The sequence below is a fragment of the Leucoraja erinacea genome, chromosome 13 (assembly GCF_028641065.1).
Source record: "Leucoraja erinacea ecotype New England chromosome 13, Leri_hhj_1, whole genome shotgun sequence".
Lineage (NCBI taxonomy): Eukaryota > Metazoa > Chordata > Chondrichthyes > Rajiformes > Rajidae > Leucoraja > Leucoraja erinaceus.
Genome location: NC_073389.1, coordinates 28,413,292 through 28,439,466, shown reverse-complemented (window position 1 = coordinate 28,439,466; position 26,175 = coordinate 28,413,292). Strand labels below are relative to the sequence as shown.

The following is a 26,175-nucleotide window of genomic DNA, read 5'->3' as shown; positions in this document are numbered from 1 at the left end:
ATTCCACAGATTCACAACTTTTTGTGTGAAAAGGTATTTCCTCATCTCCGTTCCAAATGGCCTACCCCTTATTCTTAAACTGTGGCCCCGGTTCTGGACTCTCCCATCATTGGAAACATGTTTCCTGCCTCTAGCGTGTCCAATTCCTTAATAATCTTATATTTCAAAAAATGGCCTCATATAGCTAAAAAAACTTTACAAAAAATATGTTACCTGAATGTCTCTTTGCCCAGCACTGAGATGAGAGAAAACTTTTTCACCCAGAGTTATGAATTTGTGGAATGCTCTGCCATAGAAGGCAGTGGTCTTGTCTCCTTCAGCAGCTACTCGGTCTCCCTTCCTGAGCTCAGACACCCACTTCTCCTCACCTCACCTGCACTCACTTCTCCTCACCTACACACCTACACCTTGACTAAACCCCTCACCTAGACGATACCTCACCACCAAACTTCTCCTCACACCTAAACCTCGCCTCGACTAAACCGTACCTCACTAAACCTCGCCCCTCAAATAAACTTCACAGCTCACCTCATACCTTAACCCCCACCTCAATTTAACTAAACCTCCCACCTCACGACTAAACTCCACAACACACCTAATCTGTGCCTTGACTAATCGTCACCTCGTTCCCATTCCGCTATTTATAGCCCCCCCCCAACCCCGGCCTGACATGAGCGGAACGGCTCCAACCAGGAGGGCGGGGGCGAGCTCGGAGAGTGCAATGACTGAGAGAGCCAGTGGGAGGAAAGGAGTGCACGCGCGCTGACGTTGACGTCGAGCCTGAGCCCCGCTCCACAACCCGCGGGTGGCCTCAGCCCCTCCCCGCAGGAGCGGGAGAGAGGCGCCGATTAGTCGAGGCGGGGATTATGTGTGAGGTGGGAGGTTCACTCGAGGCGAGGTTTAGTGAATTGAGGTTTAAGTGTGAGGTGAAGTTTAGTCGAGGAGAGGGGTTTAGTCGAGGTGAAAAATCTGATTAATTTCTAGGAAAACAAAAAAATTTGGAATTCCGATTTAAATCGGAAGAATATCTGGACTAAAGTCGCTTCTGTCGCCCCTATGGGATTAGGGACCCTGAAGCTTATGTAGCGGCAGATGTTCATATCTTTCAGGTAATTAGCACCCTAGCCGCTAAATAGAGGAGAATGGTTGAAGGGGGTGTCTTCGAAACGCATGCGAGCTCACTCACAGAGACCTTCAGAACTTCTTCACAGATATGGCTTCAAAACACAGTCTTTTGATGAATAAATGCTTTATTATTGATAGAAAACAGCAAGAAACATCCAAACTTCTTCCGACTCGTTACTACAATCTTCATCGAACTCCAGCTTATTGCTTTAAACATTAGAAAACTCCTTGTGTCTCCGTAACACTGGCATGATCTGGCATGTGGCCCGCACGATCCCGCATGGTAGAAGGGTTAACCTTCCCCATCGTCTCTCCAAACTAATCTAAAAACTAAACTTCTGCGCAAGCATCTAAGCTCCAAACACACCCCAAAACATGTCATAAATCCCACCCACAATATAACGGGCAGTCTAAAATTTAAAGGCACATGCCATCATCAATGACATGCAAAACAGGCCAAATGGCCACTCCAGCTTAAGCTTCATTAGTTTCACAGTAGATCCGCCCCTGCGTGGGCCAATATTTATTCACAACAGGCAAAAGAAAAGTAAGGGATATAGGGAAGTCAGAAACAAGGAGAATCTCGACCCAAAACGTCACCCATTACTTCTCTGCAGAGATGCTGCCTGCCCCGCTGAGTTACTCCAGCATTTTGTGTCTACCTTCGATTTAAACCTGCATCTGCAGTTCTTTCCTAAACATTACAGTAATGCTAGTTTCTATGCTTTTCTGTTTAATAAACCAAATGAATACAAAACAAATATTTGTACTTACAATGTTTGAAAACGAGAGGTCAAGTTTCCATATTCTACCACTGGCATCCTATGGAAAAATAAAGTTGTAGATTTTATCTTTCGGTCAGCAGTAACGTGGCAAAATTGTTCTTTGCTCTTGCAACTTCTGTCGTAGTTAGATAAATAAGAACAAATTATACACCTGACGTCCATTAATTTCCTTGCTGTATTAAGAAGGAATGTAACAGAAAGTTGAACCGAGAGAAAATCCACTAGCTCCCCCATTCCACTATTACATATGGGATTTGTACTGAGAATATTCAAATATCTGAAAATGCTAGTACAAAGTATTGACATCATTAATGCCACATCAACAGAAGCCACTTTAAGGCTAATGGCTTTTCATTTACCCAAATCACTCATACAAAACATTACAGACACAATTTTACGCCTTACCTCCCAAGGTGATCTTTCCTCGGCAGGCAAACATCCACCAATAGCGTATAAACGAGCTTGAATATTGCCTAGATTCAGCATTGTAGCATTAACATTGCATCGGAATATTAACCAAATAAATTCCTATTATTCATTTAAATTATATGGGACACCCTAATCCCCTATCTTAATCTAATCATTCTTTAAAAAAAATGCTGAATCAATCTCCAAGTTTTGCAATGCTCTTCTGAGATGCACATTGAAACAATGATTTTTCATAGAAGATCATTCTGCTTTAACAATCATTGATATAGAAAAGGAGATCCTGGAACCTCCACATTGAAAGAAAAATCTTGAAATCTTGGCTGGCAACATACTTCAATGGGCATGGAGTCAATAGAAATCAGTCAAAGACTTTTAAGACTGGCTAATTTTTGAAGCAAATCATTAATGGTTATTAAAAAGACAATTCCATAATTAATTTAGTCATTCTGTTGTGAAGTGCATATTTTTATTCTATACATGAAAAACTATTGTAATTAAGGAAAACATGGGAAGGCAATACATGTTTCCTCGATTAAGCATTTGGGCCAATTAATAAAATTTCCTCTCTTTTCTTGGTAGTTTCTTCAGATTGATAATATTCATGATGTTAATGGTTTCTTAATTTCAATTAGTTTTTTTAATTGTGCGATCCAACCCCTCTGTTCTGGATTTATTTATTTTATCTTTAAGCTGCTCAACTAAATGAACTGCAGACACTTAAATAGAACGGGTAAATTAAACAGTTGTTTTATTTGAAAAGAGTTGAATGTTGCATTTCCCGTTGCTGCACCAATATGGTTCCTTTGTGCAATGCTTTTAGATTAGTTGTTATATTATTAGATATTTTAATATACCTGAGCACACCAAATAAGGTTTGAATCTTTGAATTTCACCATGGATTGGAGGTTAACATTTCTTCCAACGGTTAATTCATTCATTGGTTCCATCTCTACTATGGAATCCTCGTCATAAGACTCTGCTGTGTCAATGGTCTCAAAGTCCCACACCTGGAATCAATTGAAGCAGTTCAGAATACATGTGGCTGAGAAACATACCAAATCTATGTGCAGTAAAGGCAACATTTTACCACCTCAAGAGTATCTGTCCAATATCTGTCATTTGAGATGTGATCATGCCCTATACATTCACTGTCATTTCTGATGGAAGAACATGAGTTAAAAGTTACCCACAACTGGTTTTGAATAAGTTGAGAGAAACACCAGCACACATGGCCACCAATACACCATCACAACAGTGCAAAGTATACAGATAAATGAAGCATTTCTAGCCATTTCTAAAATTTATTGGGGCTAAAACTCCTTTAGAATTGACATGATAGCCTGGCCTGTTTTTATCCACTTGAGTATAAAGAGGGAAATAATTGCGTTTGATAGAGGTTTTGTTTAAGAAGGAACTGCAGATGCTGGAAAATCGAAGGTAGACAAAAATGCTGGAGAAACTCAGCGGGTGAGGCAGCATCTATGGAGCAAAGGAATCTTTCGCTCCTTTGATGAAGGAATCAGTTGTGAGGGGAGTGAAGACCAATTTGAGATGCAGTACTGAGATCAGACTGTAATGAATGAACATAGCGGAAAATAGGATGCAGTGGTATAGGTTAGCTTAGTTTAGTTTAGTTTCTTGTTGCGTGTACCGAGGTACAATGAAAAGCTTTTGTTGGGTGGGGTTAGTTTGCCCCAAGTGCCTCATCAACAGCAAGAGCAGTGAACCAGAGGAATCAAAGGAAAATTGTCTTGAGATCTAAACTGAAGGGCGGTCATGGTGGTGCAGCGTTAGAGTTGCTGCCTTACAGTGAATGCAGCGCCGGAGACCAGGGTTTGATCCTGACTAGGGGTGCTGTCTGTATGGAGTTTGGACTTTCTCCCCGTGACCTGCGTGGGTTTTCTCCGAGATCTTCAGTTTCCTCCCACACTCCAAAAACGTACAGGTGTAGATTAATTGGCTTGGTAAATGTAAAAATTGTCTCTAGTGAGTGTAGGATAGTGTTAATGTGCGGGGATCCAGTGGGCCAAAAGGCCTGTTTCCACGCTGTATCTCTAAACTAAACTAAACTAAATTCAGGTTCATAAGTTGTTCAAAAAGGCAACCTGTAGTCATATTTCTATATAGAACAGCAGTAATATTATATCAACCTAAAGTAGCGGTTTGTGATGAATGAAGCCAGGGAAGAAAACAGACTTCATACTGATTTTGACATAGGACATATATTTGGTAGCAAATGCCACGTTCGTTTATCCCCTGAGTTTTAATATCTGCCGGTATCATTACTCACCCGCACACATCCATCACTTCCAATTGTGATAAGTTCTCCTTCATCCAGTACACACTGATTTATGGATCCTTGATGACAGGGCTTTCCATCCTTTCTGCTCAGCTCTACCTTAATAAGACCACCATCCCATAGCAACATATTGCCCCATTCAGAGCCAGATATTACCTGCAACAGAGCAGTACATTATCTCACACAATTACATAAATAACTGCATAAAATTATTCTCTGAAATCTCTCTCGTTCAATATTACCATAAATAATATTTTATTGGTTATTCACTTTATTTCCTGTGGATAAAGTTGCTTACAAACTACAAAAGTGCTAAGCTACAAAAATATATATAATTGGATCTTAAGATTCAGGATATTTATGATAAATGAATCCAATCTCTTTCTTATATCAATTATGTATTCCAGTTTTCATTGTGTGGTATTATTTGATTACAACTTATGAATGTATCCAAAAATACAGGAAGCTAAATTGAAAACAGTAAATGCTGGAAATACTCAGCAGATCTTGCAGCACATGCGGAGAGGAAATGAAGTCAAGCTTTCTCGTCCATGGCCCTTCATCAGATTTCCATAGTCATACTGCATAAAAACAGGCCATTCAGGCCAAAATGATCGTGCTGGCCAAGATGCATCATCCAAGCTGATTTTGCACTCGTCTGGCCCATATCGATCTAAATCTTTCCTCTCCTTGTGCCTGTCGAAAGTATTTTAAATAGTTGGCGCAGTGGCCCAGGTGGTGGAGCCACTGTCTCACAGCACCTGAGACTCAGATTCAATCCTGACCTCGGGTGATGTTGGTGTGGAGTTTGTAATATGGTTAACCTAAGAACCTTGCGTACAGGAGAATCAGGATTGAGAGTGTGGCTGTTAGTGAAGGTAACTTAAATGCCATGTTAGGAGAGGTAGTAAGAAGATTAGGGAAGCATGGTACAGAAGTAGAGGACATTTGGGGAAAACAGACTTGGTATCATAGAGTCACACAGCATGGAAATAGACCCTTTGGCCCAACTTGCCCATGCCAACCAACATGTCCCATCTACACTTGTCCCACCTACCTGTGCTTGCCCCATATCCCCCTAAGCATCCAATCTATGTACCTGTCCAAATGTTTCTTAAATGTTGTGATAGTACCTGCCTCAACTACCTCATCTGGCAGCTTGTTCCATATACCTACCACCCTTAAAATCTAAGCCTGCTCAACCTCTCCCCATAGCTCAGGGTCCTGTCCTGGCAACATCCTTGTTTATCTTCTCTGCACCCTTTCCAGTTTAACAACATCTTTCCTATAACAGGGTAATCAAAATTGAACCCAATACTCTAAATGTGGCCTCACCAATGTCTTGTACAACTATAACATGACCTCCCAACTTCTATACTCAATACTCTAACTGACTGATGAAGGCCCATGTGCCAAAAGCCTTCTTGACCACCCTATCTACCTGCGATGTCACTTTTAAGGAACTATATACGTGCACTCCTAGATCCCTCTGCTCTACAACACTCCCCAGACTCTGCCATTTACTGTGTAGGTCCTGCCCTTGTTTGACTTCCTAAAATGCAGCACCTCGCACTTCTCTGTATTAAGTTCCATTAACCATTTATCTGCCCACCTGCCCAACCTATCACGATCCTGCTGCAATTCTTGACAACCTTCTTCATTATCTAAGATACCGCCCACTTTAGTGCCATCTGCAAACTTATAAATCATGCCTTGTACATTCTCATCCAAATCATTGATGTAGATGACAAACAGTAATGGGCCCAGCACCAAACCCTGAGGCGCATCACTAGTCACAGACCTCCAGTCTGGAAAACAACCTTCAACCATCACTTTCTGCTTCTTTCCATGAAGCCAATTTTCTATCCAGTCAGCTAACTCTCCGAGGATCCCATGCGATCTTACCTTCCAGAGCAGCCTACATTATGGAGCCTTGTCAAAAGCCTTATTGAAATCCATATATACAGTCTATCCTGAGCTAATTCTGCTACCACCATCATTTATTGCGACAAGTGATGGCTACCACTGATTGTCGCCGAAACCTTGCGTCCTTTTCAGGATGGACAATGAGACCGAGGCCAACATTTGTCACACGATGGACACGAAAAGAAGAAGAACATTTTTAGTCACATCTTCAAAAACTCAGTCACATTCATGAGACACGATCTCCCACGTACAAAACTATGCTGATTATCCCTAATTAATCCCTGGTCATCTAAATGCATGTAGGGGGGATTGGTGAGAAAGGAGCTTGATCTGTGAACTGAATGCGATGGTTCTTGGTTCTTGGTTCTTGGTCCTCCAAAATATTCCAAATAGAATTTAAACTGGAGGTGGATCAGGATTATATCGCACACATTAATACTTGTAGTTAGTGATTGTAATTGTTTTGGCCTTTTTAATTTTGACATAATAGAGAGCACTATAGGAAGTCAAAGATCCTGCTATTGTCAAGCAGGTAGGGAGTGAGATAGGCAGGTAGCATTTGCATGTCGAATGTGTGTTAGATGGTGTTATTTAATAAGGCTCACTTGTACATGGCTAAATGCCATCAGGGGGGTTTAATGTAGGAATTTCTGGAAATCATAAGAATATTGAGCAAGTTTCGTTCATGGTTAATCCAAGCTCCTTATATACTGGAGAGTCATGATGGGAAATGGGGTCAACATAGTGACGGTAATTTAAAACTCATGTTAGGAGAGGCAATAATCAGATTAGAAATATGTTTAGATTGCAAGGCATACATATATACCTACATTAAAAACAAGATGGTAACCAGGGAGAAGGTAGCACTGCTCAAGGATAAAGGAGGGAATTTGTGCTTGGAGTCTAGAGATATAGGCGACGTATTTGCCTCTGTTTTCACCAAGGAAAGGGCATGGAGGACAGTGATAGCAGTGTGGGGAAGAGTAATATGAGAGGGCAGTTTGAGATTAAGAAGGAGGAGGTGTTGGGGCTCCTGATGATGATTAAGGTAGATACACCCCTAGGACCAGATGGGATCCATCCAAGATTATTGAGAGAAGCAAGAGAGGAAATTGCAGGAGACTTGAAGATCTTTGTGTCTTCTCTAGCTATTAGGCAAAATCCCAGGAGAATAACTATTGTTCCTTTATTTAAGAAGGAAAGTGGAGAGTATCCAGGGAATTATGGGCCAGTAAAGACCACAGCAGTGGTAGGGAAGCTATTGCAGAGGATTGTTCAGGATAGGAGAAATAAGACCCAAAGCCTGTGTTGGGGAGACACCCGGTGGTAAAACATAATACAACATACCAGTAGGGAATGTAACATACTGCAAAATTTTGATATCAAATGGGGACCCAACAGATCCATAGTACAAACAATAGTGGATTATAAATGGATCCAAAGACGTGCATGTTTGGTGAAAACAGATGCAAATACCTCACCTTATTGGCTTCTGTAAATTACCCCTAGTGTGTAGGATGCGAAAGTGGGATAACATAAACCTAGTGTACGGATGACCAATGGTGTAGACTCAATGGCTCGAAGAGCATGCTGTATCTTTGTATCTTTATAATTAAAAATAACTTAAAATGATAATGCAGGTGACAACCTGGAGGCACTCCTCGCCAGGTGGAAGGACAAGGAAAAGATAAGTGTGGAAAAGGAGTAATTATACTCACAGAAATAGCGAATAACCAACAAGAACAGGTGAAATTAGTAGCAGTAAAGCGTGCATAGTTTGAGAAACCATGAAGGTGAATGGTGGCGGCTGGATCGCCTCCTGCTCCCAAACTAGCCCCAAGCCTGGACGGGAAATTATGCCACAGGTAAATGTGATACGACATGTACACCATTCACCCATCAGGGATGGCAAAAGTGGAGATATTAAACTACAAAGGGTAGTATTTAATGGACATGTGTTAGGAAATTAAGTTATCTGAAAGTAGAACCGGCAACAGTATTGGGGAAACACATTTGAGGGAGAAAGGAAACATGCTAGGAAATTGCCACAACTAAATAACAGTGAATGGTGCAAGGAACGTGCTGGGATTAATTCATGAATGTGGGAATTTTGTGGAAAATTATTCAGAATTGGCTGAACCTCTGCAGGAACTTACTAAGGGAGGGGAAAGGTGCGTGGGGCGGGGAGGCAAAACTCAAGCAAGCCCTGACCTCTTCTTCCCAGCTCTGGGGCAGCCAGATTTGACTAAACCCTTCCAGTTGTTCTGTGATAATAAGATAAGTCACCATTCAGCAGTAGCAACACAATGGAGACAGAATGAGGCCATTTGCATACTATTCAAGTATGCAAAGCACAGTGGTTGCTGGGCTGCACCAAAGTGCGCAAGCACTCAACAGTATGATACGGGCAGTGGAAGTCTCAGAACCCATCATTCTGGTGGGGACTATAGTTTTATATTCTCCTCACAGTATAGTGCAACCATTAGAAGTAGATACCATTAGGGCAGTATTAGATAGTTGAGAGTCTGACAAGCACATACAGGTAGTCAACGACAATGCAGTGAATTTGGCCACAATGATGGTGAAGGGAGGAAAACATTCTGTGTACAGAAGTCATAGACACGTGGGTGAGCAGCAGAGTTGTAGAAGTACCTTTGGAAGGGCCGGATGTGCAGGAATTTTACATGGATAGATCATTCTAATGATTTGCCTAGAAAAGCATGGATAGTGGTTATCTGCGAAGGGAAAGTGCTAATAGAACAAATACCAGGTCAGCATTGTTGGTGGAATTAACAGCCTTTACAGAGGCCCTCAAGGTAAGAACTGGCAAGATATACATACTGATAGCTGATACCCCCTTTGGGGTCACATGATTATATGATGGATGGACAAGTATATGTCGTCTCCTCTGAAGAATACATACAACACAAGAAATATGTTAAAAACCTGTAATCAGCAGCTGTGCTAAGAATAAGCACCTATAAAAAGATTCTGAACCCACAACACAAAGTAAATGTTATGCAGAAAGAATGGCAAAAGCATTAATGGAGGATGAATGGGAATGGGCGGGGACACAAGTTATGCCTCCAAAAGCAGAGTAACCAATACAATGGAGAATTTAAAGAACATTCACAAGTCCATCCCATGGGAGAAAAAGCAATAGTGGAAACTTCAGGAAGGGAGTCCAGAATTGCATAGGACTAAGGATGGAGAGCAGGTGAAGATTAAAATCTTCCCAGAACGACTGGAGTCCAAAACCAGTGAGTGGACCTCACAGATTTACATTCGCAGAAGAAACGAGTACCCTAATAGACTTGAAGGGGATAGCTAGGTGGAAGTTTTGGATCCAGCTGAAGCCATATACACTATAAAGTAGAAACTTAATGAACACTGCCAGCAGTTTACTGGATTTGTTTCTGCCTCGTTGCAGATTTATAATATGCATGCATCAGAATGAAATCATGAGCACTCCGATGATACCCCATTTAATCATCAGACAAACAAATTGGAATAAGAAACAAAACCCCAGACCGAATGTGTCTGTAGATGATGATAGAAATACAACTACCTGCACTGATGGAGCAGCACAAACGATAGGCCAAATGGTGTAGTGCGAGGGGGAAATTGTTACTTAGACATTTTGGAATTTCAGTGTTTGGGATTAGCTACCCAGAAATCTACAGGAGAAGACACAAGTTTAGTTTAATTTTAGTTTAGTTTATTATTGTCACGTACATCAAGCTACAGTGACAAGCTTTTTGTTACGTGCTACCCAGTCAAAAAAAAGACTATACATGATTACAGCCTAGCCATTCACATACAGATCAGGAACAAGGGGTACAAAATTTATTGTAAGATAAAGTCTCATTAAATATAATTTAAAGGCCTCCAATGACAGGAGGTCAGGTCTGCGCTCTAGCTGGTGAGAGGTTGGTTCAGTGGCCTAGTAACAGTTGGGAAGAAACTGTTCCTGAATTTGGAAAGGCAAGCTGCCACAAAGCCTGCATAGGTAGCAGATGAGCTATAGAGATCAGAGTATATAGTGGGCTAAAAGTGGCAGAGTATCAGGAAGACATGGCTAAAAAAAGTATGCCAAGCTTTATCAAATCCAGAATCAAAGTACAAGGAATGCATTAAAAACTGATACAAAATGTTGAAGTAACACAGTTGATCAGGCAGCATCGCTGGAGAACATGGAGAGGTGATGTTTTGAGTCAGCGCCCTTCCTCTTGAGACTTTAGTGTTAATAGATTGATAAATTTAAAGAGACAAGAGTATTTTATTGTCATATGTCCCAAAACAGAACAATGAAATTCTTACTTCTGGTAGCACAACAGGTATGTGAGCGTAGTACTCAGTAGACACCATTATAAACAATAAAAAGTTCAATAATAAAATTAAGAATATAGTGCTAAAACAAAAAAACAAAGCCCCCAGTCCCTAATGCAGTTCATAGTTCAGAGTTTAGTTGGAGTTCGTAATGTTCATTACTCTGATGGTTGTTTGGAAGAATCTGCTCCTGAACCTGAATGTTGCAGTTTTCAGGCTCCTGGATCTTCTTCCTGATGTCAGGAGTGAAATGAGAGCATGGCCAGGGTGGTATGAATCTTTGATGAATTGGCTGACTTTTTGTGGCAGCTTCTTCTATAGATCCCATCGATGGTGAGGAAGACTGTATTTGTGATGGACTGGACAGTGTTCATCACTTTTTATAATCTCCTTTGTTCTTGGGAATTCAAATTGCTGAAGCAGGCCATGATGCAACCAGTCAATATGTACTATATCATACACCTATAGAAGTTCAAGAGAATATTTGCCGACATACCGAATCTCCTCAATCGTCTAAGGAAGTTAAATCCCCCTGACTCTCAGCCTGAAAGGTCTCAACCCAAAACATCACCTATTCCTTTTCTCCAGAGATGAAGAAATGTATGTCTTCTGGGTAGCTAATCTTCTGCCACATTAAGGAAGTAAAGACATTGATGGGCTTTTTTATGAATGCATCAATATGCTGGGACCAGGACAGATCTTCAGAGATATGAATGCCCAGGAACTTGAAGTTGTTGACTCTCTCCACCACCAACCTATCGATGAAGACAAGGTTTGTGGATCCTCAGCCTTCCTCTTCCTTGGTTTCAGTTCCTTGGTTTCACTGATGCTGAGAACGTTGTTGGTGTTCTGGTACCATTCAATTTTCCAAATTATTGGATATTACTCCTACTAGTGCTTTTAGATACTTGTAATTCAATTACATTTTTAATTGTTACACTGTAGTATAATACAATTTTCAGTCTGAAGAAGGGTCCCAACTGGAAACATCACCTATCCGTGTTCTGCAGAGATGCTGCCTGGCCCTCTGAGTTACTCCAGCACTTTGTTTCTTTTTTTTTTTGTAAACCAGCATCTGCAGTTCCTTTTGTCTATATCGCATTAAAAAAACTAGTTTAACTGAAGGGGATGGGGCAGTGTAGTGAGACTCGCTGGATAGCTCTTAGGGACTGTACAGACATGACTAGCCAAACGAATTTCTTCCATGAGGTTACTATTCTATAATTCAGGATATAGAAAATGAATGACTGTACCTTTCCATCTGGCAACTCAACATAGCCCACAATGTCCGTCAGAGCTGTTTTGCCAAACCTCCCAAGTTCACCTTGTAGTTTCAGTCCAGTGAAGGTTTCCACCATCTTCCAAAATCTGTGGAGGTGAAAAAAACAATGAAACCCTCTTAGTATAGATCAGATGTCCCCCACATGGGAAACAGTTAAGTTGAATTCTCAAATTAATAAGTAATTGGTAAAGTCTCAAGCAACAAGGAACTATATGTATCTACAATATGGATAATTGAGGTAGATAAATTCACTGCTCTAATGCTACCATTTGGAAATGTAACATTTTAATAGTATGTGCTTTCGCTGACCTGCACTTGCTTTAACCGCGTACGAATGTAAAAGAGAAGTGTCGACATTTTTTAAGGATGCTATCTGTCTAGGCTTGCGCAATCAAAATTAACTGACCACCTGTTAATATGTAAACAGAAAGGATATAATTCAAGTCTGAAGAGGGGTTTTGGCCCGAAATGTTGCCTATTTCCTTCGCTCCATAGATGCTGCTGCACCCGCTGAGTTTCTCCATCTTTTTTGTGTACCTAAGATATAATTCAAGCTTGATCACATACTTGATATGACCTGTTCCCGAGGAGGTCAGTTGTTCTTCATTTTCCAGAGAGAAGGTGATCCGATAAACTTCCTGGGAAAAGGCTTTTGAGCGTAGCACAATTTTTTCCTTTTTCCAATTCCAAATGGTGGCCATGTAATCTGGGTATTCCCCTACGCTGACCAGAAGGTTGCCTGACGAGTTAAAGTCAACAAAACTATAGGCTCTCTCTGTCCCATCTGGAAAGGAAATAGACATAATAAATATTTCCTCCGGTAATCTTGTTCATGACACAACTGAATTGTCAATCCATCACACAATTCTCACATCATACCATATGTGAGATGTGATAAATACTTTAATTAATTTAACTTAATTTCATTAAAAACAATCACAAGGGAAATAAATGACTGGTTACTTACTGCAGTAAATCTCTGATAATTCCGGAACCTTGAGACTTTAGTATTAGCAGATTGGTAAATGTTCCTGGCTATTGGGTATTACTCCTATTTGTACCCATAGAAACTTTTCATTCAATTATTTTTTCTAGTTATTACTCAGTGGTAGAATACATTTTTCAGTGAACATATCAAGTTTAAAGGGAATTCAAAAAATGGAGCACCGGTGAGTTTAAAGGAAGTGTGGGAAACAGGCCCAGCAAGTGTGGGAAACCATTTAGTTAAAACTGAACCATCCGGATTTTTGAGTAGTTAGATATTTAACTGTAAATTGCATTAATATATGGACCTTGAACCGGAACTCAAAACACCTTGCAATTTTTTAAACACCAGGAATATCTAATTAAACTTTGGGTTTTTAATTTACTGAAAAAAAACAAGTACCTGAACTTTGCTGATCAACAAAGACAGTGTACAATAATCTAATCTGTTTAGTTTGACTTGGTTTATTATTGTCACGTGTACTGAGATACAATGAAATGCTTCTGTTGGCATGCTACCCAATTAAATCAGATAATACTATACATGAATACAATCAAGCCAAATACAAATACAACAGACAAAGCAAAGAGAAATAAATCAAATTGCATAATATAGTTTTTAAGAAGGAACTGCAGGTGCTGGAAAATCGAAGGTAGACAAAAGTGCTGGAGAAACTCAGCGCGTGCAGCAGCAACTATGGAGCGAAGGAAATAGGCAACGTTTCGGGCCAAAACCCTTCTTCAGACTGAAGAAGGGTTTCAGCCTGAAACTTAGCCTAATTCCAGCACTCCATTTTCTCCAGTACTTTTGTCTACCTGCAGAATATAGTTTTTCAGCACGATAGCATTATACTTTCAGAGAAAAAGTCAAATGTCCACAATGAGAAAGGTTGGAAGACAGAGACTACACCCTAGCTTATGGGAGGACCATTCAGAAGTCTGATAACGGAGCCAAAGAAGTTGGAGTTAAGGGGCTGTCCCACTTGGGCGACCTAATTGGCGAGTTTAGAAGAGTTTTAAAAAATGACATGTTGAAGACCTCCTTCAACTATGTAGAAGACCTCCTTCGACCTCCTTCAACTATGTTGAAGACTAGCTTCAACTAGCTACGACTAGCTGCAACTAACGTCGGGAAAATTGGACACCGAATAGTGGAGAGTGAATACGACCTCCTTCGATCTCCTTCGACCTCCATTCGACAATAATGAAAACTATCTACAACTACCTTCAAATACCTTTGACTACCCTCCATTAACTATGACTAACATGCCAACCTACTACGACCTACTACGACTAAACCTACAAGTAAAAAAAGTATTGATTTTTTCCATGGCGACCTTTTTATACTCGCAGGCATTTTTTAACATATTGAAAAAAACTGCGCGACCTAGCTGAGGCCTCAAGTACGTGGAGACCAATCTCGAGCATGAAGGAGAGTTACGAAGACCTCTTACGACCTCTTGACGACCATGCTGCGAGTATGAGTCGAGGGAAAACTGGCCAGAATTTGCGGATTAGTCGCCCAAGTGGGACAGGCCCTTTAGATAGTACATTTTGCAGACCATTGGATATTATTAGTACCTAAAGACACTTAGAGGAAAAACAAGGAACTGTAGATGCTGGAATATTGTGTGGAACACAAAGTGGTGGAGTAACTCTGTCGGTCAGGCAGCATTTCTGGAGGAAATGGACAGGCAATGTTCTATACTTTCAGCGCAATTTGTTTTAGTTGCGGTTGTTGAAGCAGGTACTTTAACAATATTAAAATACAGGATAGTTACATGGACTGGGAAGGTTTAGAGGCATCTGGGCCAAATGCTGGCAGGTGGGACTAGCACAGATGGGGCATATTGGTCAGCACAGACAAGTTGGGTAGAAGGGCCTCTTTCTGTGCTGTATGGTTCTACGACCAGCCTGAATTAGACTACGTTCTTCACCTGACTCTATGTTGCAAATTACATCAATGGTGTCCCAAACATTACCATGGTATTATAGATGTAAGGATATGGTCACTGTGTATAACACATAGTCAGTTGAGTGATGGGAATCTCTGAACATGCTTGGATGATTGTGCCTACAACCACATCAAGTAATGCAATGCAATCTAGCCAAAGCAGTCCACTTGATTGGCACACCATTCACCACTTTGTATTCATTCCTCCACCACCAACCATGTGTACCATTTAAAAGATGCAAGCCATCAACTCACCAAGGCTTTTTTCACAGAACTTCTCAAACATGTGAACTTAGAGCAATGGTAATTAAAGGCACATCCATGAATGATGGGGCAATGAAAATCAGATGTATTAAAAGACGTAATTGGCCTCACAGAATTTCACTTACCTCTCAGTATTCTGTATGGCTTCAGGGAAGGATATTCATAGATAATAATATTAGGCTTGGTGCCCTTTTCACCTACAGCAAAATAATCTCCATCAGGGTGAACCTGTTGGGTGAACAAGAAAACAGGAATTAACTGGATAGATTGACTTTAGTGGGTTTACTTTGTGCCAGTGACTGGAAAGGTTCTCTGTTTTGTAGTGAGGTTTTTTTTCAAATGTTCTGAATTGTATCATGTGTAAATTAGTACAATAGCTTATTCACTGTAAGGACAGGACAGAGTAAAGTTGCTGAGACCAACCAGGCTCATCCCACTACAATTTGGTGAATGATAATATGTTGAATATTTCAGTGGTTATTTTTTTATTTTAATGTTCTGGTTCTGGATATTGCTGGCGAGGTCGGCATTTTGTGCCCACCATTAATTGCCTTTGAAGGTGGTGGTGAGCTGCCAGTTTGAATCACTATTATACTACAGGTGAAGTTAGCCCTACAGAGCTGTTTGGGATGATGTTTCAGGATTTATACTCAGCAGCAATGCAGAATCTGCAATATATTTAAGGTCATGATGTGTGGAGCTGAGAAGAGAATTTGTAAGTGGTGTATCTGCTGCAGTTATCCTATGCACCCACGGTGTTTCTTTAAAGATGTTCTACTGTTCTCTTTGCCTTCTTTCATATCAATTCACTAGCCCATCCAGTTTTGAGTTTATGCAGATTAATATGATATATACCTGTCTAGAATCCCTTTTTAACTCATACTTTTCAAATCCATTGTTAAGGCCCTGTCCCACGATGCCAGTTTACCCAAGAGCTCTCCCGAGTTTTTAAAAAATCAAACTCGTGGTATTCTACGAACTCCTACGACCTTCCACGAGAATGTACATGAACTCCTACGAGCTCCTACAAGTATGTCTACGTATCCCGTTGACTTCTCATTCTACGGTCTCCTACGTTCCTCTTGAACCAACTACGAGGAGCCATGAGTGGAAAATTGATCACATGATTCCCCCTCCGCTTTAAGGGGAGCATTTTGCTCCCCCTATCCTCCATCCCTTTGGCCCCCAAGAGAGACGATCGCAGTGGGGAGAGAGAGAGCGCAACATGCCTTTCCAAATCAACAATTCATTCCATGCTTGCGTTGCTCGCTGCGGTCCCCAGCCCGGTTACATTCACACTTGTAAACCACACACTGCCGGGGACTAGGGGAGAAATGTTTTAGATTCCCCAGTAGGAACAGAGAGAGAAAGCTGGAGTTACTCAGCGGGTGAGCATCTCTGGAGAGAAGGAATAGGTGACGTGTCTGGTCGAGACCCTTTTGCAGGCTGAGAGTCAGGGCAGAGAGAACTATAAAGCTACAGAGATCCAGAGATGCTACCTGACCCGTTGAGTTACTCCAGCTTTTTTTTATGTCTATCTTCGGTTTAAACCCGGCACCTGCAGTTCCTTCCTACACACAAGAGAGAGAGAGAGAGAAAGAGAGAGATAAATGGAGAGAGTGGGAGACAGAGGAAGAAAGAGGGAGAGAACGAGAGAAAAATAAATAAAGAGAGAGAAAGAAAGAGAGACGGAGAGAGAAAGAGAGAAAGAGAGAAATAGAGAGTGCGAGAGAGACTGGGGTAAGAGGGGGGGAGAGAGAGGGGGGAAGAAATATAGAGAGAAAGAGAGAAAGAGAGTTAGAGAGAGATGAGAGAGAGATTGAGAGAGTGAGAGAAAGAAAGGGGGTGAGAGAAAGAGAGAAAGGGAGATTGATAGATAGAGAGAAAGAGAGAGAGAGAGAGAGAGAGAGAGAGAGAGAGAGAGAGAGAGAGAGAGAGAGAGAGAGAGAGAGAGAGAGAGAGAGAGAGAGAGGGGAGGGAGAGAGAGAGAGAGAGAGAAAGGAAGGAGAAAGCAACAGAGAGAGAAGAGAGAGTGAGAGAGATATATATGACACCTTTCCACACCAGCACCGTGTGTGCTTGCTTTAAATTCTGACTGTGGCAGGTCAACTTTGCAATGTTGTGCTTTACACTGGGAATATATCTGGAGTGTGAGGAAAAGTACTTTCTGTTTACAAACTCTCAACCAGGGCCGGCCTTAAGCCGATTGGATCGATTGCTCCCAATTGGGCCCCGTGCCTAAGGGGGCCACGCGCTAGGGTAATCAAAAGATCCTGGAGCTCCGCAACTGTTCCCCCTGCGAGAGGCATAACTGAACCAGCGTTGCTTTCGGCCGCACGTTCGCTCGCTCTTGGTGCCGGCACTTCTCCCCTCAGACTCCGCCAAACAAACACACACACTATGTCCGGCAGATCAGTGCGGGCCGAGACCAGGAGCACTTTGAGGAGCAGGGCGAAGGATGACATCAAACGGGTCATGGCAGCTATCGAAAAAGTACGGAAATGTTTAGGGGGAAATTAAAAAAAAAAAACCAAAGGGGGGGGAAAATGAAAACCACGGGGGGGGGGGGGGGGGGGGGGGGGGGGGGGAGATGGTTTGAGTTCCTCTTTCCCCTGACTCAGTTTGAAGAAGGGTCTCACCGGAAATGTCACCTATTCCTTTTGTCCAGAAATGCCGCCCGACCCGCTGCATTTTGTGTCTATCCTTTAATGTCTCAGCTTTGCTTTGGAGTAATGTACTCTTGACTCGGGTAGATCTACCTCAGGTGGAGGGGGGAGAGAGGGGTGGAGAGAGAGAGTAGAGGGGCGGAGGTGGAAGAAAGGGATAGACGGGGAGGGGGTGTGAGGGGGAATGGAGAAGGGGGAGGTGGTTCGTTCCCTCAAGGTCCCGGGGGAACGTCCCGCCCCTCCAGTCGCCGTGCTTCACGCACACAGCCCCGGCTTGACCCCTCTCTCTCCCCGGGAAGACGCGGTGAACAACACAGGGAGGGCCGGGCCGGGGGTTGGAGCAACGTTTACAAACCTCGGCCTCAGCACACACCCGTCAGCCCGGACCCCAAAATCTGTTCCCGCCGTCGGCCCCCTACCTCCCTTCTCTCCTTCCCTTCCCTCCCTCCCTTCCCTTCCCTTCTCTCCCTCCTTCCTCTATCTCTTATCCCTTCTCTCCTTCCCTCCCTTCTTTCTCTCCTTCCTCTCTCACTTTTCCCTTCTCTCCTTCCTTCCCTCCCTTGTTTCTCTCCTTCCCTCCCTCCCTTCTTTCTCTACTTCCCTCACTCCCTTCTCTCCTTCCTCCCTTCTCTCCTTCCCTCCTACACACACACATAAAGCACAGACGACTAACACACACATCACGCACAGACAACTAACATACACACAACTAAGACACACACGCACACACGCACACCCACACACCTAAGTTTAGATGGGGTAGATGTCCAAAGGGTAGGATGGGGCTGAAGCCCAAAATTTAATGCCTGGACTGGTTTTTCGCCAATAGTTATTAGTTTTCCAGATCTATTTGGTCCATTAACTCACAGGCACTTTTTAAGCGCACATTTTGATTACTTTCCATTCTACCATAGAGATGTGAAGTCTGTAATAGACTTTATTTGTATTTCTATGATTCTACAGACCTTGGCTGGGAACCTGGGGCTCACTAAAATTGTTCCCAATTGGGCCCCTCACCTCCTAAGGCCGGCCCTACTCTCAACGACGGACGGGGCCACCCTTCGTGTCAAGAGGTGCATCAGATGCCCCGTTTCTTCTTCTTGACAGACAAAGGAGACAGCTCTTGGTAGTGGAATCACCCAGTTTTATTGTCTGTTTCCATATCTCCTGTTCCGCCTCGGGCGAAACAAGACTGAGCAAAAGGCCAGAACCCAGGAGCGTTGTACCGCAGTGCGCTGGCCTGAGCGCCAAAAATACACCGGAGATGGGGTTTTTCTGGAAACGTTTCAATCTGTGGTCTTTGCTTTTCTTCTCACCTCATGAACCCTTCCACCACAGCTCCAACGCCACACCCCCGTCACTTTACTACTACTACACACACACATAATACACATATATATACGCACACATTATAGATACACACTCGTACACATACAGACTCATACACAAATTCACATATATACACACAAATACATATATAGAGACACACACTCATAGGCACACACTCATATATATACTCATACACACACACACTATATATACAAATCATGACTCCCAGGTGACTAGTTTTTATATGTGCTGACATTAGCTGAATAAGGCATCTGTTCTGTTGTACAGGTGCACAACCTTCAAGTTCCAAATATCCAGACTCAGTCCAAGAAGGTCCTTGACACCGAGTTGACATCGACCTCCCGCCGGGAACTCCGATACACAGATATACAGCGGAACTCTCGGTCCTCGAACACACAAATACAAAAGAGAAGGTAGGGTATATTGCACAACACACCCGCTGAGTTTATAGACTCACGATACACAGTGTATCGTGAGTCTTGCATGAGGCACACACTGCATATATATCTATCACACACACACCCCGTTCTATATACAATCATGACTCCCAGGTGAGTCTAGTTTTTACTCACAGCCAGCAGCAAACTATGGGCTGCTAGCGGCGCATAAGGGAGCGGGTTGCTGAGACGTCAGGACCACCAAAGCCGCTCCCCGATGGGCCGCACAGCAGTGGCATTAGCCTTCTTCAGATCAAGTTGCGCCCCCTCATCGGGACACCGACCCCCAGGCCCATTGCAAGCACGGAGATCCCAGAGACTCACAGCCAGCAACAACTCTGTTCCGTTGTACTAACTGGCAACTGGACAGAAAACAACCCTTCCTCCTCAGTATCTGCAGGTCTGAAAGATTAAGGGCAAGTGATTTTTAAATGAGTGAACAGTGTCATTTTTCATCTTATTTTAAAAGCGCATTGGGCGGAATTCTTACTTTTTTTCCTTCGTTGACGAATTATCTACGAGTCTACTACGGTCTGCCCACGAAATAACTAAGAAGTAAAAAGTAACAATTTTTTTCTTCATGAGTATTTTTTACTGTGTACATTTTTCACAGTGTTGAAAAAATGTCACGAGTTACCGGGTTTCCCGAGTACCTGCCGTTAGCATTACGAGCCGCTACGAGACATCCACGAACTCTTACGGACCCGCTATGGACATTCTACAAGTTCGAATCAGGGGAAAACTCAGGAGAACTCGTGAATTGCCTCGTATAGTGGGACAGGGGCTTTACCCGAGTATATTGTAACTAGTTTGGTTAATGTGGATTGGTTACTTCACACTAACCAATGTAGTGCTTTATTATTAGAAGCTCCGCCTACTACACTGTTACTATTATCAGAACCCAACGTACTGTCAGTCTATTGCCACTACACAGCTGAAGCAACATGGTGTAGTGTATTGTAAGTGCCTATCAATAAATACTGTTGTACCACTGGGAATGACTGGGCCATTTACAGTTAATTTCCCTTATTTTAGCAACTTAGTAGACTGAGGTTAGTAGGTTTGCAAATGACATCAAGGTTGTTGGGATCATGGACTGTGAGGAATACTGTTAAAGTATACAGTGGAGATAGACACCAAATGCTGGCGTAACTCAGCGCAACAGAGTGAAACCCAGCACAAATTGGAGGAACGGCACCTCATATTTCGCTTGGGCAGCTTACATCCCAGTGGTATCAATATTGACTTCTCTAACTTCAAGTAACTCATGGTTTTCCTCCCTCTTCAACCCTCCTTCTTCCTAGTTTTCCGACACACATGAATAAATAAACTGATATAGTGCAAATAACAGATAATGGGCTATTAATGATCAGAGTTTTGTCCGAGCCAAGTTTAATAGCCTGATAGCTGTGGAGAAGTAGCTAATCCTGAACCTGGTTGTTGCAGTCTTCAGGCTCCTGTACCTTCTACCTGAAGGTAGCAGGGAGATGAGTATGTGGCCAGGATGGTGTGGGTTCTTGATGATACTGCCAGCCTTTTTGAGGCAACGACTGCGATAGATCCCCTCGATGGAAGGGAGGCCAGAGCCGATTATGGACTGGGTAGTGTTTACTAGTTTTTGTAATCTTTTCCTCTCCAGGGCACTCAAGTTGCCGAACCAAGCCACGATGCAACCGGTCAGCATGCTCTCTACTGTGCACCTGTGGAAGTTAGAGAGAGTCCTCCTTGACAAACCAACTCTCCGTAATCTTCTCAGGAAGTAGAGGAGCTGATGTGCTTTCTTAATAATTGCATCAGTGTTCTCGGACCAGGAAAGATCTTCAGAGATGTGCACGCCCAGGAATTTGAAGCTCTTGACCCTTTCAACCATCGACCCATTGATATAATTGGGACTGTGGGTCCCCATCCTACTCCTTCCAAAGTCCACAATCAGTTCCTTGGTTTTGCTGGTGTTGAGGGCCAGGTTATTGTGCTGGCACCATATGGACAGTCGCTCGATCTCTCTTCTATACTCTGTCTCATCCCCATGAGTGATACGTCCCACAACAGTGGTGTCGTCAGCGAACTTGATGATGGAGTTCGCATACGCAGTCATGAGTATAGAGTGAGTACAGCAGGGGGCTGAGCACGCAGCCTTGAGGTGCTCCCGTGCTGATTGTTATCGAGTCTGACACATTTCCACCAATACGCACAGACTGAGGTCTGTGAATGGGGAAGTTGAGGATCCAATTGCAGAGGGATGCGCAGAGACCCAGTTCTGCGAGTTTGGTAACCAGCTTGGAGGGGATGATTGTATTAAATACCGACCTGTAATCAATGAATAACAGCCTGAAATATGAGTTTTTGTTGTCCAAGTGGTCCAGAGCGGAGTGGAGGGTCAGCGAGATCGCATCCACCGTTGTTCTGTTGTGGCGGTAAGTGAACTGCAGTGGGTCCAGGTTTTTGTCGAGGTAGGAGTTGATTTGCGCCATGATCAATCTCTCAAAGCACTTCATCACCATAGGCGTTATTGCCACCGGTCGATAGTCATTGAGGCACGTCACCTTACTCTTCTTGGGCACTGGTATAATTGGTGCCCTTTTGAAACGGGTGGGAACCTCAGACATCAGAAGTGAGAGGTTGAAAATGTCCGTAAAAACTCCAGCCAGTTGGTCCACACAGGTTTTTAGAACACGACCAGGTATACCATCAGGTCCAGGCGCTTTTCGAGGGTTCACCCCTCTGAAAGATTTCCTGACGTCGGCCTCTGTGACTGAGACTGAGACTGAAATACCAACACAGCGAATGGGGGCTCGGGAAGGCATATCGGTGTTCTCCCTATCAAAACGTGCGTAAAACACATTGAGCTCATCAGGGATTGATGTTTCGCCGACATTCGAGCTGCCTCCTGGTTTCGCCTTGTAGGAGGTGATCAAGAGTCAAGAGTCAAGAGTCAAGAGTCAATTTAATTGTCATTTGGACCCCTGGAGGTCCAAACGAAATGCCGTTTCTGCAGCCATACATTACACACAAATAGACCCCAGACACAACATAATTACATTTAACATAAACATCCATCACATAGCTGTGATGGAAGGCCAAATAAACTTATCTCTCCACTGCACTCTCCCCCCCCCGATGTCAGAGTCAAAGTCATAGCCCCCGGCTGGCGATGGCGATTGTCTCGCGGCCATTAAAGCCACGCCGGGTGGTGCGAGGTCGCACACCGGGTCTTGATGTTGGAGCCCCTGGCGTGCGCTCGCAGAGTCCGCGGCCATTCCAGCTGCGCGGGGCAGTGATGTAGGCCCCGCTCCAGGAGCTCTTCAACCCCGCAACTCGGGCGGGAGAAGTCGCCGTTGCAGGAGCCCTGAAAAGCGGTCTCCCTCCAGGGAGCCGTGGGCTCCCGGTGCCGTCGTCCACAGACCCGTCGTTGGAGCCTCCGACTCTCCGGTAGCAGCAGCAGCAGCAGCAGCAGCAGCAGCAGCAGCCTCCGACTCAGCAGCAGCAGCAGCAGCAGCAGCGGCAACGCTCCTCCACCGCTCCACCCGCTCCGGACCCGGCCAGCTCCGCGACGGCAACGGTGAGTCGACACCTGAGTGATTGCATTCAAGTCCCGCCACAGCTGCCAAACATTTGTCTCATCCTCCAGTTTGGAGCAGAAGTCCCTTTTGGCCTTTTTGATGGCCTTACCAAGGTCGTATCTGGACTTCTTGTAGAACACTGTATCATCAGACTGTGTTAATTGACTGATAAATATTAACACATCATATTGTGTTAATTGACTGATAAATAATAGCTAATTTACTGGAGTGATCCTTCTGATCCTTTAAAAAATTAACATAAGAGCAGACAGGGGCAACAGTGAACATCACAGCACTTCTCAATCTATACAATGAATATTAGAATGCAAAGTAAAATTTCAAATTATAGGTTGAACACTGTTTTTCCGGCACCCTCAGTTCCAGAGCCCTTCTGGATTATCCATTTTTCTGGATCAACAGAGGTCACGTGATAATGAAACGACAGTACACAGCTGGCCCCTCCTGTGTATCTAAAGCACCATGGAGTGCCAGAAACTTAAATAAAACAAATATAAAATGTAAACTGAATGTGAATGGAATAGGCTGCCGACCCCATCCCTGGCTCCCACTGTCTCCTCGGCCGTTTAGAGCCCCTGGTTTCAACACCACTCCCAACTTGCAAGTTGCACCTGTGAGCCCTTCTTCACCAGGTTAGGCAGATCAGGACCTCTGGAGAATATGGATAGGTGACATCGGGAGTTTTCCTCAGAATGATTCAGTTGGCTGAAGTACTGCAGCACTTTGTGTCGTTTCATCTTAAAACTAGACGCCGAAGAGGTGGCAGGAGGAGGCAAGCCAAGGTGGGAGCCCGCTCCTCTCTCTCCCCCACCCCAGTTCCCCATTCCTTACTCTCCCCTCCCACCAGCCCCCTCCTCCCCCCATTATTGCTGCCTCCTCCTTCACCCCCGGAGTCGTCGACCCACTCCACCTTGGAAGTGACAGCAGGTAAGAGTGGAGAGAGCCCCATGGTGACCGATGGGACAAAATGAAGATCTACAATATGAGCCGCAGCAACAGCCGTATGAACCGGTGAAGAAGGGTTCGCTGGTGCAGACCAGTGGCATTCGTCCTAGTTTTAGTGAAACGACACAAAGTGCTGGAATAACTCAGCCAACTGAATCAGTCTGAGGAAGGGTCCCAATGTCACCTATCTATGTTATCCAGAGATCCTGACTCACTGATTTTTTCCAGCACTTTGTGTCCTTTCAGTGGGTGAAGAAGGGCTTGCTGGTGCACCTTGCTAGTCGGGAGTGGCGTTGGAAACTGGGGCTCTACACGGCGGTGAGGATGGTGCGAGCCGGGGATGGGTCGGCAGGTCCATCCACTACATCTAACATCTGTTATAAAGGGGGTCGTTAAAACAAGGGTTTACTATATTGTCTTTGCGAAACAGTTTGGGGAGAAGATTGAGAGCATAGTTAATTCTTTCACGATGGAGGGACACAACAAGAAAGACCACTCGCAATGCTATCTGTGGCCGCTCAGGGAATTTCAATTGAATTCTCATAATTTTGTACGAATTATAGGAGTGGGTAGACCATCAATTGCCGGAAAATCGGTGTTAAACCTGTACTGTAATCTGCAATTAATCAAGTTAAATATTATTTAGGTGGTTTCAAAAGCAACAAAGAGCAGATTAGCAGTGTAAATTAAATATATTGTTCTAATTAGTGTATTGTGACACTGGCGGAATGAAAAATTACCATCACAATGCCAATGCCTCCCCCACTGTTGCTTCGAATATATTGTTGCCCTTTCGTCCTAATATCCATGAAATTCACTAGATTGCCAGCCACAAACATGATGGTTTGCTCGCCAATGAGTTGTAAATTCGCTCGTCGGGTACTGTCATAGCCAAAAGAATGACTGGTATCAATATGGTTAAGTAGGACAATAATAAAGATGTTTGGAGGATGACAAACAAACGTAAATAGATTTAACATACATTAAAATCAATTAAATTTATTCTACACTGGAATTCGTTCAAAAACATTTACTGGACATGGATTAGACGACCCTCCATAATGTTTGGGCCAAAGGCCCATCATTTATTTACTTGTCTCCGTACTCCACAATTTGAGATTTGTAATAGATGTAACATGTGGTTAAAGTGCACTTTGTCAGATTTTAATAAAGGCCATTTTTATGCATATTGGTATCACCATGTATAAATTACAGCAGTGTTTATACATAGTCCCTCCATTTCAGGGTGTCATAATGTTTGGGACACAGCAATGACTGTAAATGAAAGTAGTCATGTTTAGTATTTTATTGACATCCTTTGCATGCAATGACTGCTTGAGGTCTGCAATTCATAGATCGCACCAGTTGCTGGGTGTCTTCTCTGGTGATGCTCTACCAGGCCTATATTGCAGCCATCTTTAAATTATGTTTGTTTTGGGGGTTAGATCCCTCCAGTTTATCTTCAGCATATAAAAGTGGTGCTCAATTGGGTTCAGATCAGGCAAATGACTTGGCCACTCAAGAATTTACCATTTTTTTGCTTTGAAAAACTCCTTTGTTGCTTTAGCAGTATGGGATCATTGTGTTGCTTTAGAATGAACCGCCAGCCAATGCGTTTTGAGGCATTTGTTTGAAGTTGAGCAGATAAGATGTGTCTATACACTTCAGAATTCATTATGCTACTACCATCAGCAGTTGTATCATCAATGAAGATAAGTGAGCCAGTACCTTCAGTAGCCATACATGCCCAGGCCATAACACCCCCCACCACCATGTTTCACAGATGAGGTGGTATGCTTTGGATCTTGGGCAGTTCCTTCTC

The 26,175-nt window shown here is 43.3% G+C and overlaps 1 protein-coding gene across 1 annotated transcript in view; it reads right to left on the bottom strand.

The window, feature by feature from the left end:
- Positions 1–26,175, bottom strand: part of LOC129702759 (cilia- and flagella-associated protein 44-like) — a 117,285-nt gene that overhangs the window by 79,942 nt on the left and 11,168 nt on the right. The window contains exons 4-10 of the mRNA XM_055644704.1: positions 25,094–25,256; positions 15,503–15,605; positions 12,743–12,959; positions 12,147–12,261; positions 4,630–4,794; positions 3,194–3,346; positions 1,900–1,947 (exon numbers count right to left, since the gene is read on the bottom strand). Coding sequence (XP_055500679.1) covers positions 1,900–1,947; positions 3,194–3,346; positions 4,630–4,794; positions 12,147–12,261; positions 12,743–12,959; positions 15,503–15,605; positions 25,094–25,256 — 964 coding nt within the window. The remainder of the gene's footprint in view (positions 1–1,899; positions 1,948–3,193; positions 3,347–4,629; positions 4,795–12,146; positions 12,262–12,742; positions 12,960–15,502; positions 15,606–25,093; positions 25,257–26,175) is intronic.